Source organism: Triticum urartu, unplaced genomic scaffold (genome assembly GCF_003073215.2).
Source record: "Triticum urartu cultivar G1812 unplaced genomic scaffold, Tu2.1 TuUngrouped_contig_193, whole genome shotgun sequence".
NCBI lineage: Eukaryota > Viridiplantae > Streptophyta > Magnoliopsida > Poales > Poaceae > Triticum > Triticum urartu.
Genome location: NW_024112394.1, coordinates 27507 through 49178, shown reverse-complemented (window position 1 = coordinate 49178; position 21672 = coordinate 27507). Strand labels below are relative to the sequence as shown.

Genomic DNA, 21672 nt, shown 5'->3' with positions numbered 1-21672 from the left:
GTGCACCCACCGGCCTTGCAAGTTGCAAGCAAGCGATTCAGGCGAGAACCCATTTGGCTGTATATGTCATAAACTGATGTCACGCGAGGTTACTTATGACAAAGGAATCAAAACACATCAAGTCCTTTTGGTCTGTTATAAACAGAAAGTTCAGAAACACGGTAATGAGGCAAGTGACTTTGAAACAGCGGAAATAATGCTACAACGCCATTTTGCTGTTGTTAACTCTAAGTACTTCTATAAGAAGCGTAATTAACAAGCAGCCACCGTGATTAACAAGCATTCCTTCATAGAAACCCCTTTATACATAACAAAGCCTGACAAAACTCATATACTGTATAAAGAAGAAAGTTTCCCAAATGTTGCAGGAGAACACTGAAACTCACAATACCACTGCTCTAATTCAGCCTCAATCCTCGCTTCCGGACGCCGCGCACGCGCATCCAATCGATAGAGACCCAACCGGACCAGCCAGGGAGAAACAAGGGTTTCGAGCAAGATGCGCTTACGGATTCGGGTCGGGCGCCGGGTAGTCGCCGTGCACAACGGCGAGGGAGGGGAGGCGTGAGCCGTCTACCGCCGCCGGCAACGAACTCCGGCGAAGCCATGGCCCGCCGCCTTGTGTCGTCTTCCTCCCTTTTTTGAGCATGTGTCGTCTTCCTCCCTCGTGTGACCTCGTCGCCGACGAGTGGCATAAATGCCTTTTTTTAGCCTAACGAGTGGCATAAATGGAGAGTGTGGGCTTCCACCCTCTATGCTTTCTGAAGCACAGTGACTGGCCCACGTAACTAGGCCACGTTTTTTCTTTCTGAAATAACTAGGCCACGTTAAAGCCATGTAAAAATGCTGGGCTTTGCATTTGTCAAAAATAAGTTTCTAATTTTTTTTTGTGATGTCACATAATCACAATCATTGTGACGACTCCTCAAATTTTCTCCTATTATTATCCTATATACTTAAGAAGTTCACCCCCACTACTTGATTTATCTCAACATGCAACATAGACACCTCAGCATCCAATTACATCCAGCCACGTCACACCTCATGCAATCCCACTCAAGCCCACCTCCTCAGGTCTCACCAAATCAGTGACTACATTTTTTTTAGAATCAAGCAATGACTATACATTAGCGTCCTGTCACCAACGTATAGAACCGATTGTACAGCTGCCGTCTCTCCGTTTCCACTTCCACGGATTCCTCCTTAAAGAAACCACAAAGCGATTGGAAAGACAACACAACACTTCCACTTACATTCCCACTCCCACGGACTCCTCTCCCGGAAAAAGGAACACGACTTTTCTTTTCCTGGATATACAACAGGGTGCGGTGGCTGGGAGCAGATCGCTCGGTCAGGGCCGTCAGGCCGCTCCTCCGGCACGACAGGCGGTGCTTCTCGCCTCCGTGGCTCTCCCGGATACTCTACTGTATGTTCCCCTTGCCAGTTCAGTGCCCTACGTCCCCTGTTCCTCCCCTTCTGTGCCTGTTACATTTCGGCTGAGGTAGCTCCGACGCTCCTTCGCCCTGGGGAAGTCGGTGACGGCCTGTTCCTGTAGAATCAAACCGGCTGCTGGTGAGTAACCAATCTGAAGTTAGACTTCTTTTCTTCCTGAAAGGGCGCCAGGGCCTCAACCATGGGGTAGACGTTTATTTCCTGCCTCGAAGGAACGCTGGATGTATTGGAGTTCACCGGGTCAACAAGTCATCCAAATTTAAATCGGTTTCCTTTCCATCTTGAAAGGAACGGATTAGTGCGACGCTGGGCAGGGCCTCAGCTGTGGCCTGGAATTTTTTTTTTTTGCTTGGAAAAATGAACGCCCTACAGGAGTCCTTTTCTCTGATTTAGAACAGTGATGTTTCTAACAGCATACAAGTTTTTAAATTGCTCCATCGAACAGGATAGTATACAAGTGCTCTTCCCAACAGGTTATTAGTATGTAAGCGCCGCAACTTCTATCCATCAATTGATATGCCTTTGCAAAGTTTATGACTGATATAGAATAGGCGCACCATAATTCAATATCTACATATCTTAAATATGTTAGTACTTTACCTGCTATTTTCTTTGCGACGCAGATATAAGTAGATTCCTATTAACTGATTCGTAAAATGATTTGCTGATGTGACCAAGTAAGTTATTGCATGTAGTATATCTGCTTCTTTTTCGCTGCCCTAAGAGATCTTGATTAGGCATTTGTATAAAAAAATATGCATGTTACATCCTGCCCATTGGGAAAAGGTATAATAAATTATTATCTATGTGATTTTATTTTCTTCATTCGGTTCATCTATTAGCAATATGAACCCTATTCTCCCTTAGGCAAATTTCTTACACTCATTTACTCCTTGCAGAATGTGTCAAAAGAGACCAAAATATACACTGGGTTGTTGCTCATCCAAGAAGAACTGGTTGATGAAGCTGAGGTCATCTTTGAATTTTATTGATTGTATTCTGTCAGCACTTTATATTGTTTAATGTCCACATCTTATAATTTCTTGATCTCCTGTTGGTTTCACAACTAACTTAAGATTATCCCCTATCCATGCATAGGGAATACTTCTGATTTGCCCAAGCACTTCGGATGCAATTTATACTGATGGCCATGGATAGTCATCATGCCTAATGTGACGAAGCTCTCATCCATTATTTGTTTGTGAGATAGCATAACTAAGGTGATAATTATTTTTTCAGAGTGATTATTTTAGTGAGTGCAGCTTTTTGGTTGCTTTAGGATACCTTATGTTTCACAATCAATACAAGTTTTACTTAAATGTTACACTTAGTTTTGTCATAATATCTCCATAGGATATACTCCCTCAGTCTCAAAATGATTTAATATAGAGTTAGTTGAACTACTAAATCAGCGGCACTTATTTTGGGACGGATGGAGTATATGATTGTGGTTATTAGGTACATTCCACATTTTCTGTCATATATAGTTGCGATTTAAAGATAGTCATTTTATCGTTAGTGTAACTCCAAATTAATTGTGGTGGTTATTTGTATTGGTTCCAAGTTTCTAACAGAACATAGCTCCCTTTTATATATAACTTCTGTAGATAACATGTAACTTTCACATTGGTGAGGTTAGTTCTTGATATACGGAGTGGTAAAGATCAAGTTAACCGAATATGATCTAAATATATTGCAACCGGTTCCCGCTGCAACGCGCGGGGTATCATCTAGTTTCTCCAGTTCGCAAAGCCCTCGGTTTTGGGAAGCTCCCCAAACTGGTTTTTATTTTTTTATCATTTTTTGGAACGGTTTGCTCGGTTTTTTTTTCTGTTTACTTTTCCTTTTGCAAATGCGTGACTTTTTAAAATTTTCAAATTTGGTTTAAAAATCAAAAAACTTTTTTTTTCTAATTTGTGAAATTTTTAAAATTTGATAAAATGTTTTCATATTCGTGAACTTTTTTTCAATATTGATTACTGTTTCAAATTCTTTAACTTTTTCCAAAATAGATGATTTCTTTTCAAAATTGTTGAATTTTTTTTTCAAAATTTGATGATTTTTTTTTCAAAATATGTGAACTATTATTTCCAAATCGATGAATTTTTTTTTTCAAATTGAATGATCTTTTTAAAATTTGATGAAGTTTTTTACAAATCGATGAATTTTTTCCCAAATTCCATGAACTTTTTTGAATTCAACGCTTTGTTTCCTTTTTTGTGACTTTTTTTGTATTTTTTTTCTCAAATGCAGTCGAGTACATGGGCCGGTTCACCGCCAAGGAGCTTCCCTGGCGCGTGAAATGCCGAATAGGAGCTCACAGGTGTGGTGGTAGTGATCCTGGCAAAACGTCACCATCGTATGGATTAGCGTCGATGCCCGAAGATTTGGTGTTGTGCAAGCTCCCTTGGCCAGGCCGGAGGGCAATAGCTGGGGCCGGCTTGGCGGCGGTGGTCGGTAGTCTTGGGGTCATGTCCACTCAGTCCACCGGGACTAGTTGGGTATGTAGGCTCGACGTCTCCTTCCATGGAGGTGTTGACCCAAGAGCTGGAGATTGATGCCGAGTTAGGAGTGGAAGGAGTGCCTTCTACTCTTCTTGCAAGGTTGGTGTGTTGTGAGGTGGATGGGTGGCGGTGTCTCGAGGCAGAGATGTCGGGCGGCAGCCCTAGATGGTGGGCTCCACGGTTAACTTTTCGGCGGGCTACATGGTGACGGCGGTGCTTCCACCTCTTGGTCGTGTGGGGCGGCAAGGGTGTTGGGGTGGAAGGCTCTGGCCTGTTTTGTAAACCCACTGACTCACTGCCGTGGTGACTGAGGCGCCTCCAGGTGGTATTGGTGAGTTTCCGAGCGAAAGCTTCACACTTTTGTGCCGGCAACGGTAACGCCCGGGGCGTTGTTCTCTTATAGAAGACGTAGTCGTGGTTCTCGGTCATCGGTCAAGGTCCCGGGTGAAAAGTCTTGTCTATGATCTCAGACTCGGCAGCAGCGACACTTCGCGTCGTCACCCTCTTGGGGGCGCTGCCGTGGAGCTTTCGTGTCGTCGGTTGGACCTCGTGAGGTATTTCGAGCGTGAGTAAAAATCTCATAAATTAAACCACCAGCAGGGACAAATGCTGGCAGAGCAGGCGTTCATCTGAAAAATGAGAAGACAGAGCTGGGTAGCGCAGCTGAGTACTAGTAGAAGGGTTGACCAGTGGCTACAAGTGTAGCGATGGCCCCAACGGATATGATAGAAATTAACAAATGGCTATGAGCCAAGAACCCGGTGGCGCGAGCGAAATAGGAAAACGAAAACAGAGCTTCAAATCTCGCACCCAAAGTCTTCATTCAGTCTCAAGCCGCTTGCTTCACTCCTCACGTAGCAAGGCTTTGTTTTTCTGGGGTTCCTTCCTTCCCGATCTGACCAGAGGCACGGGCGCGTAGACAGAGGAAGCAGAGCAGACGTACATCGTGAAACTGAAAATGGGAGACCTGCTCGGATTTAGCGCGTGATTAGCAGAGTTTGCTCGTTTAAGATGTTCCCCTGTACCTGTTTGTTAATGGGCCCAAAAACAAACCCAAATCTCACCGGATCATACTGTACCTCGGAACGACAAGCACACTCATCATACCCTGTGCTTGTGCACTCAGAATCTTGTGTTGTCAGGATTTTCTTTTTCATCAGAAAAGAAAAACAACATGGCAACAATGATTGGTACAAATTGCCAATTGGGTATCAAAAGGCAACCAGGAAGACTCTGCAGTGAACCATTGCGGGTGTCTTTTCTAATTATGCGTTAGGCAATCAAAAATTGGAACCCAAACATAGGTTCAGAACTTCAGATATGAAGATACTGTTGCAAAGAACTGCAGTTCATTTCACTGAATATACATGTCCACACCGAGAAAACAAATGAATTTTCTGGGCCTATTCTCGTACCACTCATAGAAACCTGCTACTGGTTGAAGCTACAAGGGAAATAGTAGGTTTGAAAAAACCATTCTCTCTTCCTTATAGCATTATCAGGGAGAAAGTGGCTACAAAGAGAAACAAAAAAGGTATGATTCATCTCAGGCTTCACCCTTTTGGATTCTTCCCTCGAGAAAAAGAGTCTCTGATCGCGGCCAAATGATTGAGGCTCCTGATTCAACTTGCCCACGTGCTTGTGAAACACCTGAAAGCTTAGCACAGCTAGATTGCAAACAAGTTCTCATGTGCAAACAATTACTATAATCCTCATGAGCTTCAGACAGAGATACTTCCCACAAACTTATCAAAGTAGCAAGCTAGCGACTGAGCACACACTTAAATAACTACTCTTATTCATTGCCAGTAGGGAATATATTTCATTTTTTGAGAGTGAACAACATCAACAATATAGCAATCCAGTTTTTGAACACAAGTCACTAGGAGGTTTGACTTCTATATCAAGAACAAAAGAGAACAGGAGAAGCCAACAATTTTATTCCTTTCTGAACCTTCCAAGAGCAGGTATCTAGTGAGATTACCTCATCATGATCCGGAATTACTCTCATCACAAAATTATAGTCCATTGTGTAGGTGTTAGTTTCACGCATCCATTCTAGCGCAATGGTTTTTAAGCAACGAGCCACCTCGTGGATTTCCATTAGAGAAACCACCAACATTGTCTTACAAAACAAAATAAAAGACAAACATAAAAGGAGGGCTACATCTGCGCCCAAACTCGCAACCTGTCAACACGTAGGACAGGAACAGTATCGAAATGAAACCCAACCAAACGATGCTCTAGTCTACACAGGCAACAACAAAACAAACATCCACCGTCTCCATCAACTTATTATTACAAGTCTGAGATCAAGACTTTAACGCATCAAGACAAGCAATGCCCTCAAGACACGACATGAACATCACATCTCCAATCTGCTGATTAAAGGATCTCAGCCATGACTTCGAGCATATGCTTTTTCCAACACCGTCTTGATCATCACACAAGCGCATTAAGTTTTTCTTCGACCAGGTTCTTTCTGTAGAATACTCCAACTATATATTAAGGTAATGACATAGGCTAAAAATAGCGGTTGCTTGATCTTTGCGAAACTTTTTCAAAGCAAGCTTTGTTCTTAGCTTTCCACAAAGTCCAGCAATTTGTAAACCCGCTGTCACCACCATAAACCATCTGATTTTTAGGGATAAGTTGATGACTGCTACCATATGGCCACCAAATTCATCACAAATTCATTTGAACATTGCCCCTATGAAGCAAATGTTGTGGCACATGAGCTTACTATGGAAAGTATATTTATTTCTTCAGCTTCGTTGGATAATCCACCTACTAGTATTGTAGTAACTATATCTGTTATCAGTGTAATGATAACGGAGGAGTAATACAAAAAAAGTTTGTGCTGCAAAAAAAGTGGTGTGCAACTCAAAAAATGATTAAAAGTGGAGTGTCCGTCACAACAGTTGCAATTTTTTGACAATGCAATTTGTTTATGAAAAAAAGAATTTGTCATTGAAATTGTTTTAGGAAAATTCTATTCGACCCACAAAGCGTCAAACAGTTGCCTAAATGCATAGGAAGCATACGTTGTAGGCAGGGCCATCTTTAACCATTTGTATGTTGTGTTATATTTGTGTAGTTTTCTTCAGCTCTACTTCCCCGCCCCCGGTATTTTTTGATTCAATTTTGTATTTCGGTTATTGTTTCATTTCCTCTTTCTTTTGGTTTCCTCTTTTTCTTCTCCCTTTTTTGCTTTCTCTCTCTTTTTCCTCTTGTCTTTTTATTAATAAATTATTCTTAACATGTGCATATTTTTCAAATACATGACAAACTTTTTTTTATAAAATATATTAATACTTTTAGGAATATGTGATGAACATTTTTTAACATGATGAACATTTCTAAAAATAAAAAATAAAACTTTTTCAAATACATGATGGACATTTTTCAATTATATACAAGTCTAGCATTATTTTCTATACATGTTTTTAACAAATTATTTTTTAAGAAAAATAATGGTATTGGGTTGCGCTAAGGCAACCCATATAAAGGGAGGCATTAGTGTTTGCCCACATATTAGTTTTCTTCGAGAAACACAAGTAACTTTATTCATACTTGTTACAAAAAAAGTATTCATGCTCACAACCATTACAGCTACACTACTTTGGATCCATCATCTGAGAAATTGTAGAGTAACTCACAGAACTAAGAACTACGATAAAACTCTAGGAGATAATCTTCATCGTGGTAAAGCGAAATATTGCCAAGACTTCAGTAAAGACTGCACAATTGGACAGGAGCATCTGCCACCATTCAGTTGCACAAACTTGATTAGTGATGAAGGATTCTGAAAGCCCCTTTAGTAGCCCATACGAAAAGATGAAAAATGATGAATGATAAACATACTTAAGCTGGGATGATCTCCTAGAAGTGTAGACTGTCAAACCATAAAGTTCTCACCATAATGTAAAAAAAATCACTCCAAAAGGATGAAAACAACAAAAACAAAATGATACAATAACATAAACTCATCAGATCCGAATAATCAGCTCTAAGAGAGACATGCTTATATTGTTTCATGACATAACCACAAAAAACCAAAATAATTTTATTCATACAAACACCACAATTACCATTAGATGTTAACGGAGACTATAAATTTCTTAAATATATGCCTCCACCTCTCAGCACCAAAATAATATATAGTCGAAGGCGAGGGGATTTGGTTCCTTCAGTCATTATGCTATTCAGATCTATTCCACATTGCTTGAACAACCAGGCGCACTCTTTTTCGGCAGAACTTTGTTTCTTTTTTTATGAAAAGACACCCAAAAAATATCTTAGCTCTAACAAATTCAAAGAAAAATAATAGCTAGTTTTCTTAGAAGAAATAATTGCTAGCACAAACAACCGGACGGAGAATGATCAGTAAAAAATATACTGAAAATCATATTCGCAAAAAGGGGAAAAGTGGCCCGGTTTACTTGGGCCAGTCACTGGGCTACAGAAAAACATAGAGAGGGTGGAAGCCCACACTTCCCAACAACAAAAGTGGCCCGGTTTACTTGGGCCAGTCACTAGGCTGCCCCTCGTCGGCAACGAGGTACCTCAAAAAAAAAACGAGGTCACCCAAGAGAGAGTTGGAGAGGAAACAAGGCGGCCGCCCATGGCTTCGCCGGAGCGTGTCGCCGGCGATGTAATCCACGGCTTACATTCCTGCTCGCTCTCCACCGCGGAGGGCGACGACTTGGCGCGCATCTCCCCCCCCCCCCCCCCCCCCCCCCCAAACCCTTGTTTTCGCTGGCTGGTCCCGTGGTCCCACTCCCAGTGTGTGTATTTTTCTTGTTTCGTTGTGTGTATGAAGTCGATGCGCGTTCGTCGTCTTGAGGTGAGGACCGAGGAGAGGGTCCTGGATTAGGCATTTGCTATTGTGAATTTACTAGCATTTGGGCAGACTGCGGGTTAATTACGCTTAGCTTAGAGTTAACAACACTGCAATGTCAAACTGCACATGGTGTTCTAGCACTATTACCACTGCTTCAATTGCCAGGCTCTTTTCACTCAAGTCAACACCCGACACTGGACCGAGTTGATTCAGGGGGAACGCTTTTGTACTTTTATTACTGAATACGTAGGAAATTTTGCTATGCTGATTTTACGTTTCAGAAAGCCTCTTCGAAGACACCTTTTTTTTTTACTCGACAGAAAAAGTTTGAAGACACTCCATGGCAGAGCAGTACTGGTCCTGTTGTCTTTGAACTAGCTACTGATCTTTGTTAGGGCCTGGTTCATCACTTGCCTAATGTGCCTGTTCTGAATTTGTCTTTTTATAGCATACCAAAAGGATGAGTCCATGTATTATTATTCTTTATTATATGAGAAGTAACCTTGCATGAAATCCCTCTACCAACGCGATTGTGGCTGGGCACGGGGCACCAGTTGCATTAGAATACAGAAGTTGGCACAAGAACTGAAGCAGATGTCTTGATTTTGCTATAGGTTCAGTGCATTGTTGAATCCAAGATTGCTTTAGTAGTTAATCACGTGCAGCTGCTCGCATTCATATCCGCCATGCCATCCATGGCTCCGTCGTTAACTGGGACTGGGTCTTCTTCCTCTCGAGTCAACTCCTCTGCAATTGCACCTAGCAATGCAAAGACCGCGACGCCACCGGCTAACCAGTGCGAGATTTGAAGCACGAGCTTCGCACCACTAGATCTGCCTCCTTTCCTGCCAACTGTAAACTAATATAAGAGCGTTTAGATCACTACTTTAGTGATCTAAACGCTCTTATATTAATTTACAGAGGGAGTACATTAGTTAGCTCATCAGGTCCATTGGGGGCAGTCACTCACCTCTCTTTTTTATATCAGAAGACAAACTTCAGTAACGTTTTACCTTTCCCAAGCCATCACTAACTTCAGTAAACTTTTGCCTTTCCCAAGCCATCAGTAACTTCAGTAACTAACATAAGCAGCGGCTAGACAAACTTCCATCTCCAAACCCCAGCGACTAGATTACTTCTCAATGGAATTGTATGCTCATATCCATGTCCTTAAAAACGTTATTGTTTGGAATTGTAGATATTTTCATATCCATGTCCAAAAAGTTCAATAACTAGTTAGATGAAAATCACGCATAAGACAAGCTAGTGGCGGCACACCTACCACTGGTTGGTGGTACACACCTAAACTAGATGGACAACTAGTCTGATGTAAATTACTCCCAATGTTCCATAATATAAGAGCATTTTTGACACCACACTAGTGTTAAAAACGCTCTTATATTATGGGACGGAGGGAGTATATAGTATGACGATCTGCCCAAGTCAAGCAAAGACCGACCGATGGATGTACACACACATTATAGTATAAGAAAGTCCGTAGGCATGAACAGTTCCATAGATATGGTCCATGTGCACTTACTGAGCAATCGTGCGTGATATTCAGTAGGCTAGCTGAATGATCTAGTGTGTGTGAGAGAGAGGGAGAGGGAGAGGGAGAGAGGACTAGAGCTAGAGATGAGTCTCTCAAGTGCTCTGGAATGGTGGGAGGAGTGGCAGCTGCGGATCCTCGTGCTCTGCAGCCTCTTCGTCTACTACATCCTCAACTTCTCCTGTACGGTTCGTATCATTCCAAACCTCCGCAGGTTGAGAGCACTGATATGGATGGCATACATCGGCAGCGACGCCCTCGCCATCTATGCTCTCGCCACCCTCTTCAACCGCCACAAGGACGAGACAACAAGGGCCGCCACCAGCACCACCCTGGAGGTCATGTGGGCGCCTGTCCTCATCCACCTCGCCGGCCATCCAACGATAAGTGCATACAGCCTTGAAGACAACGAGCTATGGAAGCGGCATGTCATAACTCTCGTGTCCCAAGTCACGGTTGCCTTGTACGTCTTCTGCAAGTGGTGGTCTGGTGACAAAAGATTGCTGCAGGCAGCTGTCTTGCTCTTTATTGTTGGCATCCTCAAATTCAGCGAGAAGCCATGGGGACTCAGGGCATCTAGCTTTACCAGCATGCTGGCCTCTGTTCCTGTGTCCCTGCAAAGAGGAGAAAGATACAGGCGAAGGAGAGAAAGATTCAGATTTAAGTGCTGGGCATTTTGCAGCACCCATCGTAAGGATAATATGGCACCGATGAATGATGAAGAAGACGAGCCAACCCTTTCGCTTGAAGAATATGTACAGCAAGCGAAGAAGTGTGTTGTGGGTATGCAGGTAGACCTTAATCAAGCACAAGCGTACAGAGATGCAACTAGTTACATCAGTGGTTACACTGATAAGATGTTCGTTGACATGTCTGCTCCATACTCTGCTCGTCTTAGCCAGCTTCAATCCTTCCTGAATCTTGACGACGAGCATGCACACGATATGTTGCAGAGGTGCGTTGCACATACATTTATTCTCCTGTATAGCAGAATTGGATCATTGCCCAAGGGTCTTGGCCTCTTGTTATGGTTTGTTTTGATTCGATCCCTGTCCTTGGCTTCTGTGGTGCTCTTCGCTGTAAGCAACAAGGATGGTTATGAGAAGAACGACATTAGGGTGACATACATCCTCTTCTGCGGCAATGCTTTGATGGACTTCATACCTTGGATCTTAGCCATCCTGTACAGTCCATTCCAGTGCTGCCGTAAAGCGCATTCAGGCAGATGGTGGCATGACATGGTTTCCCAGTTCAGCATCATGTCCTTCTGTGTCCGCAAGAAGAAGCCCACTGTTCTGATGAAGCTTGCTATCTTTACTTGCCTGAGACAGTACATTAACATGAACTGTTAAATTCGTTATGAGCCTCTGGGCCGCCAGATCACCGGGTTGGTTCATCGGCACATCAGAGATGGGTGGAAGGACTACATTGGCAACGCTGCTGGATACAAGAAATTCAACCGTCAACTGAGATGTCTGGGTTGGGCCTCCAAGGTGCCGTTCGACCATATGGTCCTCATCTGGCACATCGCCACGGACCTCTGCTTTCACCACCCATCTGCAGGTACACTGCTTCAAGGAGACGCCATGCAGCGGGGCAGTAGGGAGATCTCCAACTACATGGTTTACCTGCTTTCTGCCCGTCCTGACATGCTAACGTCCGGCACGAGGCCAGGTCTCTTTGCAGTTGCAAGTCATGAGATCGAGCTCATCTTGAGTGATAGCAAAGCACCACTTGACAAAGAAGAGAGAATGGCACGGGAGATTATCGACAAGGTAAAATCTTCGCCGGACAAGGCCGCCAAGTGTACCCTGATTCCCGACGCCTGCAGTCTCGCTGAGGCATTGATGGAGCTTGAAGTCGAGGAGAGGTGGTCGCTGATCCAGGGTGCCTGGGTGGAGATGCTCTGCTATTCTGCTGTCAGATGCAGGGGGTACCTGCACGCCAGGAGCATAGGTGACGGTGGCGAGTGCCTAACCAGCATCTGGCTCCTCTGGTCGTTCATGGGGATGGAGACCATGGCAGACAAGCTTCAGAGGCCAGTGAATTCTCAAGATGAACATGGATCTCCAGAGCACTTCACCCAAGTCTGAGAAACAGCGCTTGTGAACATTAGCATGCCCACTTTATTTCGTTTACCGTACTAGTATGTTCTTGTTTTCCTTTTCATTTGACTGTATGTTTCCTCTTGTTGTACACCTAGAGAAGTGGCCCACGGATGGTACTCTTTGTAATTCATTTACCTTAAAATCATATGTGCCTTTACATTGTTACTTTTATTTCATCCCTCTCTTCAGCCATTTCTGAATGCAATAAACCAGAAGACTCGTAATGAGGTTGTATAAGGAAATATAGGAACGGAAGCTCTCATCTCTCGTGTCATGGTCATCGTGCTGCTGTGCGAAGGCATGACTGACAGGCTGATAGCAGCAGCGGTTTTAAGAAACGGACGCCAGAGTTTCAGTCTCCCCACACTGCTTAGTCTATTCCTCTGGTGGTGGGAGAGGGCAAAGACGGGATTTTTCGTCTAAAAATATTGCAAGATCTAATCAGCACCCACCAAGTCATGGGAAGTACTAGCTAGTAAGTAACTGATGTATTCTGGAGACTCCCCCGGCTGGCCCTGCCTCAGGCATCGACTCTAGTGACTGTTAGAGGTTAATTTGTTGAGTCACTATTCACTAACCTGGGTGACTGCGCATGACAGTTTCATACCAGGTGTGTTGCTTTGATCCACTCACTACTGTTACGTGATCCACTTACTACTGTTATGCTTCCATTGTCAATTGTTACTGAATGTGATGGCAGGTGTGCACCCTAATTTTGACTGCCAATGAAATTTCGGAAATTAAAGCACCAGTTGGACTAAATCTGAAAGAGCAGGCATGTCCGTCTGAAAAAAAGGTTATAGTTGGGTTGTGCAGAGAGGGTGGAGAAGCTGACTAGTAGTAGTAGGAGGGATGATATACAGAGTTGTGAGTACATTTTTCCAAAGATTACAGAAACATGACCAGCAGCTGTAGGTGTGCCAATGCCACCAACGGAAACGATGGGACTTGAATAAGCCAAGCCTCGTAAGCATCCTGTGAGGTGACTAATCAAACTTCCAATCTTGGCGATCGTCACGGCAATGAAGCATTTGAATGAACGTGGTTAGCATCAGCAAATTATAAACAATGACACCAGAGTCTGTGGTCTCCTGTGCCGGCCTGATTACTCCTCTGGTGGTTGCCAATGCCAGAGTTGACTCTCAAAAGAAGATACAAGACAAGCAACGGGAAGCTAAAACAATGGGATCATTTCCAAGGTCGTTTATGGAATCTGCAGGGAGCAACTCCTCGTCACCAGGAACACTCCCATCCAGCAAGGAACAGAACGATAAACAGAAATCCATCCGATGCCACTACGGGAAGCAGAGAGATTGGAGGGAGACGATGCCAAAATGGCTGTCCCTGTTGGCTGGCTTAGTTTACGGATGGATGGTGGTGGTTCACGATCATGACACAAAAACAGTGACATGGCTTTGTAGGAAAAAAAAAGAACGGTGACATGGAACGCTGCACCCCGCAAGTAAAACAACAGACATGACGCTGGTCACTCCCACGGAATAATGCAACTGGACCTGTAAACAAAATGTCTAAGTCACCCCAACCGATGTGATGTCGAACTAAAATCATCTCCGTCAACTAAGCGCTCGGTGGCGCGAAATTGAAAATCTAGACCTGGCTTCAGTTTTGGTGTTGGGTCTCATAAATTTAGGTGCCATTGGGAAGTAATCTAGTCGCTGGGGTTAGGAAGCGGAGACTAATTGCATACTCCGTGCCACGGCCCTGCCTGCTTTCTTGTGTGCATTGGCGATTCCAGTGGCCGTTGGAAGTTTTTCGAGCCACTGCTTGTGTTGCTGAAGTGGCAACAATCGGTGCTGGTGGCACAATCGCATAGCAAGAGGGATGCACATGGGATCGATTTCGCAACAAGCATAGGCCAGGACCCAGTTGGGTGTACCATGAGCTGATCCCACGCAGGTTTACTTCTCTGATAATAAAGGGACCCGATAAAAACACATCAAGTCGTTGCTGGACTCATCCACCAAACAGACAAATTCAGAAAGAGGTTGATAATGAGTCAAGTGAGGAACGTGGCCGGCACTGACAAAAATCAGTTGCTAGTTCAAAAGAAAAAGAGCCTCGCAATTGAAGCGGAGGGAGTAATGCTTGAACCCTTACTTAAGCTTGACATCTCGCAGTTAACGAGCAGAGACAATGTGTGATTAGCACTCACTCTTGCAAACCCTTACTTAAGCCTGACAGAACTCTTACAAATCCATGGCTCCCTCCTCGGTCCTCACCTTCAAGACGCCGCACGCGCATCGACTCCATAGACCCAACGAGACAGGAAAAATACACACATCTGGGACCACGGAACCAGAAAGGGGAAAACAAAGGTCGGGGGGCAGATGCGCTTACAGATTGGGGTCGGATTTCGGGCGTCGCCGTCCGCGGCGGTGAGAGAGCGGTGGTCGATGGAGCCGCCGGCGAAGGACTTCGGTGAAGTCATGGACGGCCGCCTTGTTTCGTCTTCCTTGTGTGGCCTCGTCGCCGACGAGTTGCAGCATAGGGATGAGAAGTGTGGGCTTCCGGTGGCCTCTATGTTTTCTGAAGCCCAGTGACCGGCCCAAGTAAACTAGGCCACGCTAAAGCCTTGGAAAATACATTTCCTAAAAAAAAGCCCAAAATGCCTAATTAAGGAGTAGTCTTTTCAAAGATCTCTCACACCTTCTCAAATTGCGACATAGTGCACCACTTGTCGTAACCTGTGAGATTTTCTTTATTCGTAGATTCGTTTGTTTAAAATGTTTTATCTTTTATAGACCATATGTCCAAATCTCGAACCATTTTCACCGTTGGACTTCTCGCGTCGAGATCTTCAAAACTACATCCCATATTGATAGGTTTCGATGAATTTTTTTTAAAAAGAAAAAAATTCAAACCAGAAACATGTTTTTTTCTTTTCAAAGAGGTATAACTGTGTCTCTCGCGAAAACAAATCCGTACCTCCACGAGACGTAAATTTGTGCCTCTCGCGAAAGTAAAAGGAAACATGTTTTTCTCTTTTCCGAGAGCTTGCGGAAACAAATCCGTACCTCCACGAAAAGTAAATCTATAACTCTCGCAGTAGTTAAAGAACATGTCTTTTTTCTTTCCCGTCTCTCGTGGAAGGCACGACCGTGCCTCCACGAAAAGTAAATATGTGCCTCTCGTGAAATGAAAGAAATAAAAGGAAAACATGTTTTTTTTCTCTTTTTTCGAGAGGCATGATCTTGTCTCTCGCGGAAGCAAATCCGTATCTCTACAAGAAGTAAATCTTTGTCTCTCGTGAAAGGTAAAAACATGTTTTTTTCTTTCCCAAGAGGCACGATCGTGACTCTCACGGATGCAACTCCGTGCCTCCATGAGAAGTAAATCAGTGTCTTCCTTCCCCAAGAGGCATGACCATGCCTCTCGCAAAATCAAATTCGTGTCTCCACGAAAAGTAAATTTGTGTCTCTCATGGAAGAAAAAAAACACGTTTTTTCCTTTCCCGAGAGGCATGATCGTGTCTCTTATGGATGCAACTCCGTGCCTCCACGAGAAGTAAATCTGTGTCTTCCTTCCCTAAAAGGCATGACCATGCCTCTCGCGAAAGCAAGTTCGTGTCTCCACGAAAAGTAAATTTGTGTCTCTCATGGAAGAAAAAATACGTTTTTCTCTTTCCCAAGAGGCACAACCATGTCTCTCACAGAAGCAAATCCATGCCTCTCGCGAAAGCAAGTTCGTGTCTCCACGAAAAGTAAATTTGTGTCTTTCATGGAAGAAAAAAACACGTTTTTCTCTTTTCCAAGAGGCACGACCATGTCTCTCACGGAAGCAAATCCATGCCTCTTGCGAAAAGGAAAAAAAATATGTTTCTCCCTTTATCGAGAGACACGATCGTGCCTCCTGTGGAAGGAAAAAAAAGAAAATTATGTTTTTCGCCTAAAAATTGATTTTTTTAAATCAAGAAGAATAGGGGAAATGGAAAGCAAAAAAAAAATGAAAACCCATCTAAGAGCCGAAAACACGTACAGAAAAAAAATCCGAAGGAAGAGCCTAGAGTGCGACACATGGTGGCGGCTCAGAGCGCGACAAGTGGCGTGCTCCCAGCCCATGAAAAGTGACCCTTGTGGGGCCTCCCGAAGGAGTACTCGCTGATTAGTTGGTCCCAAAAAAGCCATGTAACTTCTACTTCACCTTTTTATTTGAAAAATACTACCCTTCAGTAGGCTGATGCACGTGCAACGTCCGTTGCTTGTGTAACCGTTTGATCAATCCTGATCGAGCGCTCACGCTGGCCACAAGTCCCGCACGGTCAGTTTGTTCTCCTGTAACAAGCTTCTTGTTTCAGTAGATTTCTACAACACAGGACTAGTCAGAAAGAAAAAACCATTCGATGGTGAAGGTTTTTTTTTGCAACACGTCTCTTGTTTCAAAAGGTTTCTGCAATAGACTTCTTGTTTCAGAAAGAAAAAAGAATTGGTGGTGAAGTTTTTTTTTTCTGCAACAGGGTTCTTATTTCAGAAACATAGCTCAGGTTGCAGAAAGCGTTGGAGGAGCGTTCGCATTAGAGAGTAGGAGGTCAGACATTGCAGCATAAGGCATGTTTCAGAAACATAGCTTCAGTTGCAAAAACTGCCGTAGGAGCGCCCGACGTGAGAGGTCGTCGCCATCGTGCTGGAGTGGTGCTCACAGCTTGCTCGCGGGGCTAAGACGGAGGAGGAGCAACAACTTCGGCAAGTGGCCTCGCTCCATGGTCGAGACGCCCGGGCCATGGCGGGGCGACGGCGTGGCGGCTACGCACTAGCCTAGGGTGTAACCTCTTTCGTCCAGCTGCTATCTCGGCGGACCTTTGCAACAAGATCCTTGTGGCAAAGCCCCTAACTGCAGCATGGTTGCAAAGGTCCTCGAAAAGCAAAAAAAACACTTTCGTTTTAAATGCATCTGTTTGAGTAACACTTAATATAGGACCGTGGGAGTACTTGAAACTCCTCAATAATATTTAAATCAACAAATAAGAGCGGTACAGTGATAGTAGATGGATTGTCCAATTCCAACCTTGTTGAAAGAGAAGTAACTTCGCCGTGCAGAAAAGAGAGAAGTAATTTTGCTTCCCTAGCAAGCTAATGGGCCACAACAATTGCTTCCCACGCTCAATGCTAGAATGAAGAAATCTCGATGAATTCGGTTACTGTATGGCAGCAGTTCTCATGAATCGTCACTGCCGGCCTCATTGACCAACCTCCATCTACAGTAGCATAGTCTGCATAACCTCATCATTGTCTGAGTTAACAAAAGCACATTTACTTAGTCCGGGAAGATTAGGCCGAAACGAAGAGCGGGCACCTTGGCCATGAGGATCACACGCCCAGTCGAGTTTCCAAGGTTTATGTGCGCAGGCCGCCCCAGGAGCATCGACTGCCGACGCACACGACAACACTGAAAAATACTACACCTGAATTTGGCTGCCATGCCTAGGGTCAATTCACCCTGCAGAAGCTCTGTGTCTGGGCTGGCTGGTAAGCTGGGTACTAATCGGTTGACATCATGCATAAGATTAAAACTAGATCGATCAGTGACTTAGCTAGCGTGAATTCCAAAATCACGTTATCAAATGCAGTTAGTCTCTGTCTCTGGCCTCCGACAAGCGAAAGGCTGCACTTCAAGTCTTCAAGTAATGAAACTTTTTCTTAATTAATCGATGAGACAAATCTTTGCTTCCGTTTCGAAAAAATACTTGGCATGCAACTTTGCCTATTGCATCCTTCCATGTTAAACCTGGCTACTTTGTTGTATACACTATAATCTTATGTCGTTCATAAAAAACAGAGGATTCGTTTCTCAGGAAAGTCAAGAGAAAACTTCGAGCCAAATCAACATGACATCACGCTGACACAATGCTTCGAGCCAGCGCTACCAGCTGAGTTGAAAAAAGGAGGCACTGCTAGCTGGATATCAAGAGTAAACCAGAAAGGCTAATTCGTAGGGACAGAACGTACAAGAAAAAGATTATCCACAGCTCACTTCATTACAACATTGTTAACAACAAAGTGGCAACAGAGAGAAATACATAGTATGATTCGTCCCAAGCTTCTCCTTGCTGATGCTCACCCTCTTGCCTCAAATCACCGTAGATGGTGAACCAGATTTCGTCCCAAGGTTCAGGCTCCTGATTCAAATTGCCCACGTGCTTGTGAAATTCCTGAAATCTTAGCTTAGAGCTCACCGCACTCTTGTTGTCAACACAAAATCAGAGGACTTGCTCTTGGCAAGCAGAGAGCAAAACTAGCATGAAAGCACACCGGCACTAGTTATTTTAGCCAGAGCCATGGTTTCTAGTTTCGTATCCAAAGGGGGTCAGAAAGGTCAAATCAAAAATCAGTGAAGCATTTGAGGTATGACAATGTTGCAAAGAATTGCGTTGACGGAAAATAGATGCACCTACTGAGGAGAATGAATGAAAATTTGGTCTGCTTTACTACCATTCATCATTGGAGAAGTGTTACAGAGGCTTAAGGGAAAAAGAAGACGTGGGATCCCTATACATTCTCTCTTCACTATATACAGTACATCCTTGCTACAAAGAGAAATACATTATGATTTATGTCGGCCTTCTCCCTTGCTTACTACCCTCAAGGAAAATATATCTGAGTCTGTGGTGCATGCCAGACCACATTTCTTTACAGGCCCTGCACTCCTGATTCAAATTGCCTTTCTGTACTTCTGAAACTCCTGAAAGCTTAGCATCGAGAGATTGCAAACAAGTGCGCATGTGCAAACAATTCTTAAAATCCTCATGAACTTCGGACAGAGACACTTCCCGCAAACTTATCAAAGCAGCAAGCTAACAATTGAGCACAGCCTAAAATAACAACTCCTATTCATTGCCATGAGGGAACTGGAGAGTTCTGGGAACAGGTTTCATTTTACGAGAGTGATCAGCATCAACAGTATAGTTTTCAAAGTTTTGAACACTATGTCACTAGGTTGTTTGACTTCATTTTCAAGAAGAAAAGGAAACAAGAGTAGCCAAGAATTTTTTCCTTTCGTTAACCTCCCAAAAGCAGGCAACCAGTGAAATTACCTCATCATGATCCGGAATTACTCTCGTCACATAATTATAGTCCTCACTGGCCATTGGCCAAAGTGTTTTCCTATCTACTTTATATCTGTGGAGAGCTTATCTGGAGCTTGGTATGGTAATTCAGAGAATCACCAAATCTGAAATCTAGATTGTAAAGCTAAATAAGAGTTCAACTCCAGTACAAAGAAGTCTTCACATTCCAGTCATTGGAGAAAGGTAGTGCCCAGGGGATGTGGGAGGGAATGGACTCACGCAAAAAAAAAAATGATTGAGATGCCTATGCAATGCAAGGTGATCTCTGGATGCAACTGATGCTGAAGCTATCAATATTGCACAGGTAGTAGTTTGATTAGCCATTCTACATTCTGCACATGAATATGGAAGCACTGCTGACTATTTCTTCCTACTTGAGGATGAACCTTTGATCTTTTGAATGGCGGCCCTCACTCTTTTTCTTTATTTCTTTTTTGATATTTGTGAGAGAACCATCAGTATAGACAAATGTAGCTCTTCATAATGATGAAATTTGCAGGGTCAATGATAACGAAGCGCTTTTAAGTCTTCTTTAACTTGATGAGTGTGCTTATGGAATAATCAACTACTGGGGGATAGCGAGGGATGGGCTATATAGGTAGGTAGGTATGGTGTGAATACATGGGGGAAATGGTTTATTTTCTGGGATTTGTATACGTACACCGGCAAAGTTTGTAATCTCCTGATGAAAGAATGCAATGCCGAGTGTTGAAGAGGCAAGCAAACATAAAGTTACGCAAAAAGAATGACTGGCTTTCAAAGACTTCAGACTAGTGGAAAATCGAATTTAACAATACACACTAAATATTCAGATTGCAATAATCGAAGGCTAATGAAATCTACTGTTTTTGGCATTGGTGGGACAGAAAAATACTCCGGATCAAGAAGAAAATAAAATCAGCTTCACCACACTTAACTCAGGAGGTTCTAGGAATAAAAATTAGCAAGCTCGAGTCTTTTTGCTCAATCAATGTTCATCAATCACCTAGTAACAAGTGTTCTCTACCTTTACGACTATACGTATCAGCTGAAAACTCTCTTGTGTTATTTAATTCAGCATGGCAATGAATTCAGAGATTATGAGAGTGCTCAAAAGCTAGACTGCCAACTTATCTAAAGCAGGAAGTTCTCTAACCTTGGTCTCATGAGGCAATAAGAGTTCGACAATTGCACATTGAATACAATCTATCGTAGCTAAAGCAGTCATGAATTTCAGGAGGGGTTTGCTCACCTTCCATGGGCAGAAGGAGTTATACCTTCCCAAACATGTGTAACAGGTCACATCTATCAAGAACCCAAGAACCATAATTTGGTCAGAAAGCTTGGAACTGAACACGATTATACACAAGTTATCTTTTAATCTTGTATACGGATGCAAAGAGAGAACATTAGTCATACCAGTTAATAACAGGAGGGAATTGGTTGCACACAAGCACTAATATGATTGAGGTGCATTCTTTTCTTGTAAAGTTCCTGCATTCATTAAATTTCATTAAGCAACAACAGTTATGACAGAATCCAAGAACACCTGGTATTGGCATCAGTCTAGCATTGAATTGAAAACACTGCAGACCTTAATTTCAGTACAAAGTCAGTGGATATCATTTCTTTCACCATTATGCTAGTGTGATCTTTTGGCCACCACAGCAGAAAATACCAAGTACACTACCAAATCCTCATGAGAGATGACCAAAATCTACAAAGAGCCAGACTGAGCATAAGAACACCTGTACAGCTAGACTGTCATCTTATCAAGAAAGCATGAAGTTCTCTAACCAAGGTCTCATGAGGCAATAAGAGTTCGACAATCGCACACTGAATACAATCTAACATAGCTAAACCCAGCATGAATTTCAGCAGGGGTTTACTGACCTTTCCACAAATCTACTACCACTGCATTGTTGAATTCCAAAGTTGTCCACAGGCCACGTCTATTGAGCAACCAAGAAGCTTAGTTCAGTCTAAAAAGTTGGAACGTGATAAATACACGAGTACCATTTTAGACTTTTATATGAATGTGAATAGACAAGGCATACCAATTAGTGAAAGCCCGAGATCTCAATTTGCTCCACGCAAGCACTGAGATGGTAAGAAAGGTATTCTTGCAAAAAGTTCCTGTAATTAACAAAATTTCA

General features: G+C 43.3%; 2 protein-coding genes across 2 annotated transcripts; both read left to right on the top strand.

Moving 5' to 3' along the window:
• The first annotated feature begins 10338 nt into the window (after nucleotides 1-10338).
• On the top strand, nucleotides 10339-11706 carry LOC125526805. The gene has a single exon (XM_048691426.1). The coding sequence runs from the start codon at nucleotides 10435-10437 to the stop codon at nucleotides 11698-11700; it is 1266 nt and encodes a 421-aa protein (XP_048547383.1). The 5' UTR covers nucleotides 10339-10434; the 3' UTR covers nucleotides 11701-11706.
• LOC125526806 lies at nucleotides 11706-13373 on the top strand. Its single transcript, XM_048691428.1, has one exon. It carries the CDS (start codon nucleotides 11857-11859, stop codon nucleotides 12439-12441), a length of 585 nt encoding a protein of 194 aa, XP_048547385.1. The 5' UTR covers nucleotides 11706-11856; the 3' UTR covers nucleotides 12442-13373.
• The last annotated feature ends 8299 nt before the right edge of the window (nucleotides 13374-21672 follow it).

Coding starts and splice junctions, on each gene's coding strand:
- LOC125526806 (XM_048691428.1), top strand. CDS start 11,857: ATGGTCCTCATCTGGCACATCGCCACGGACCTCTGCTTTCACCACCCA.
- LOC125526805 (XM_048691426.1), top strand. CDS start 10,435: ATGAGTCTCTCAAGTGCTCTGGAATGGTGGGAGGAGTGGCAGCTGCGG.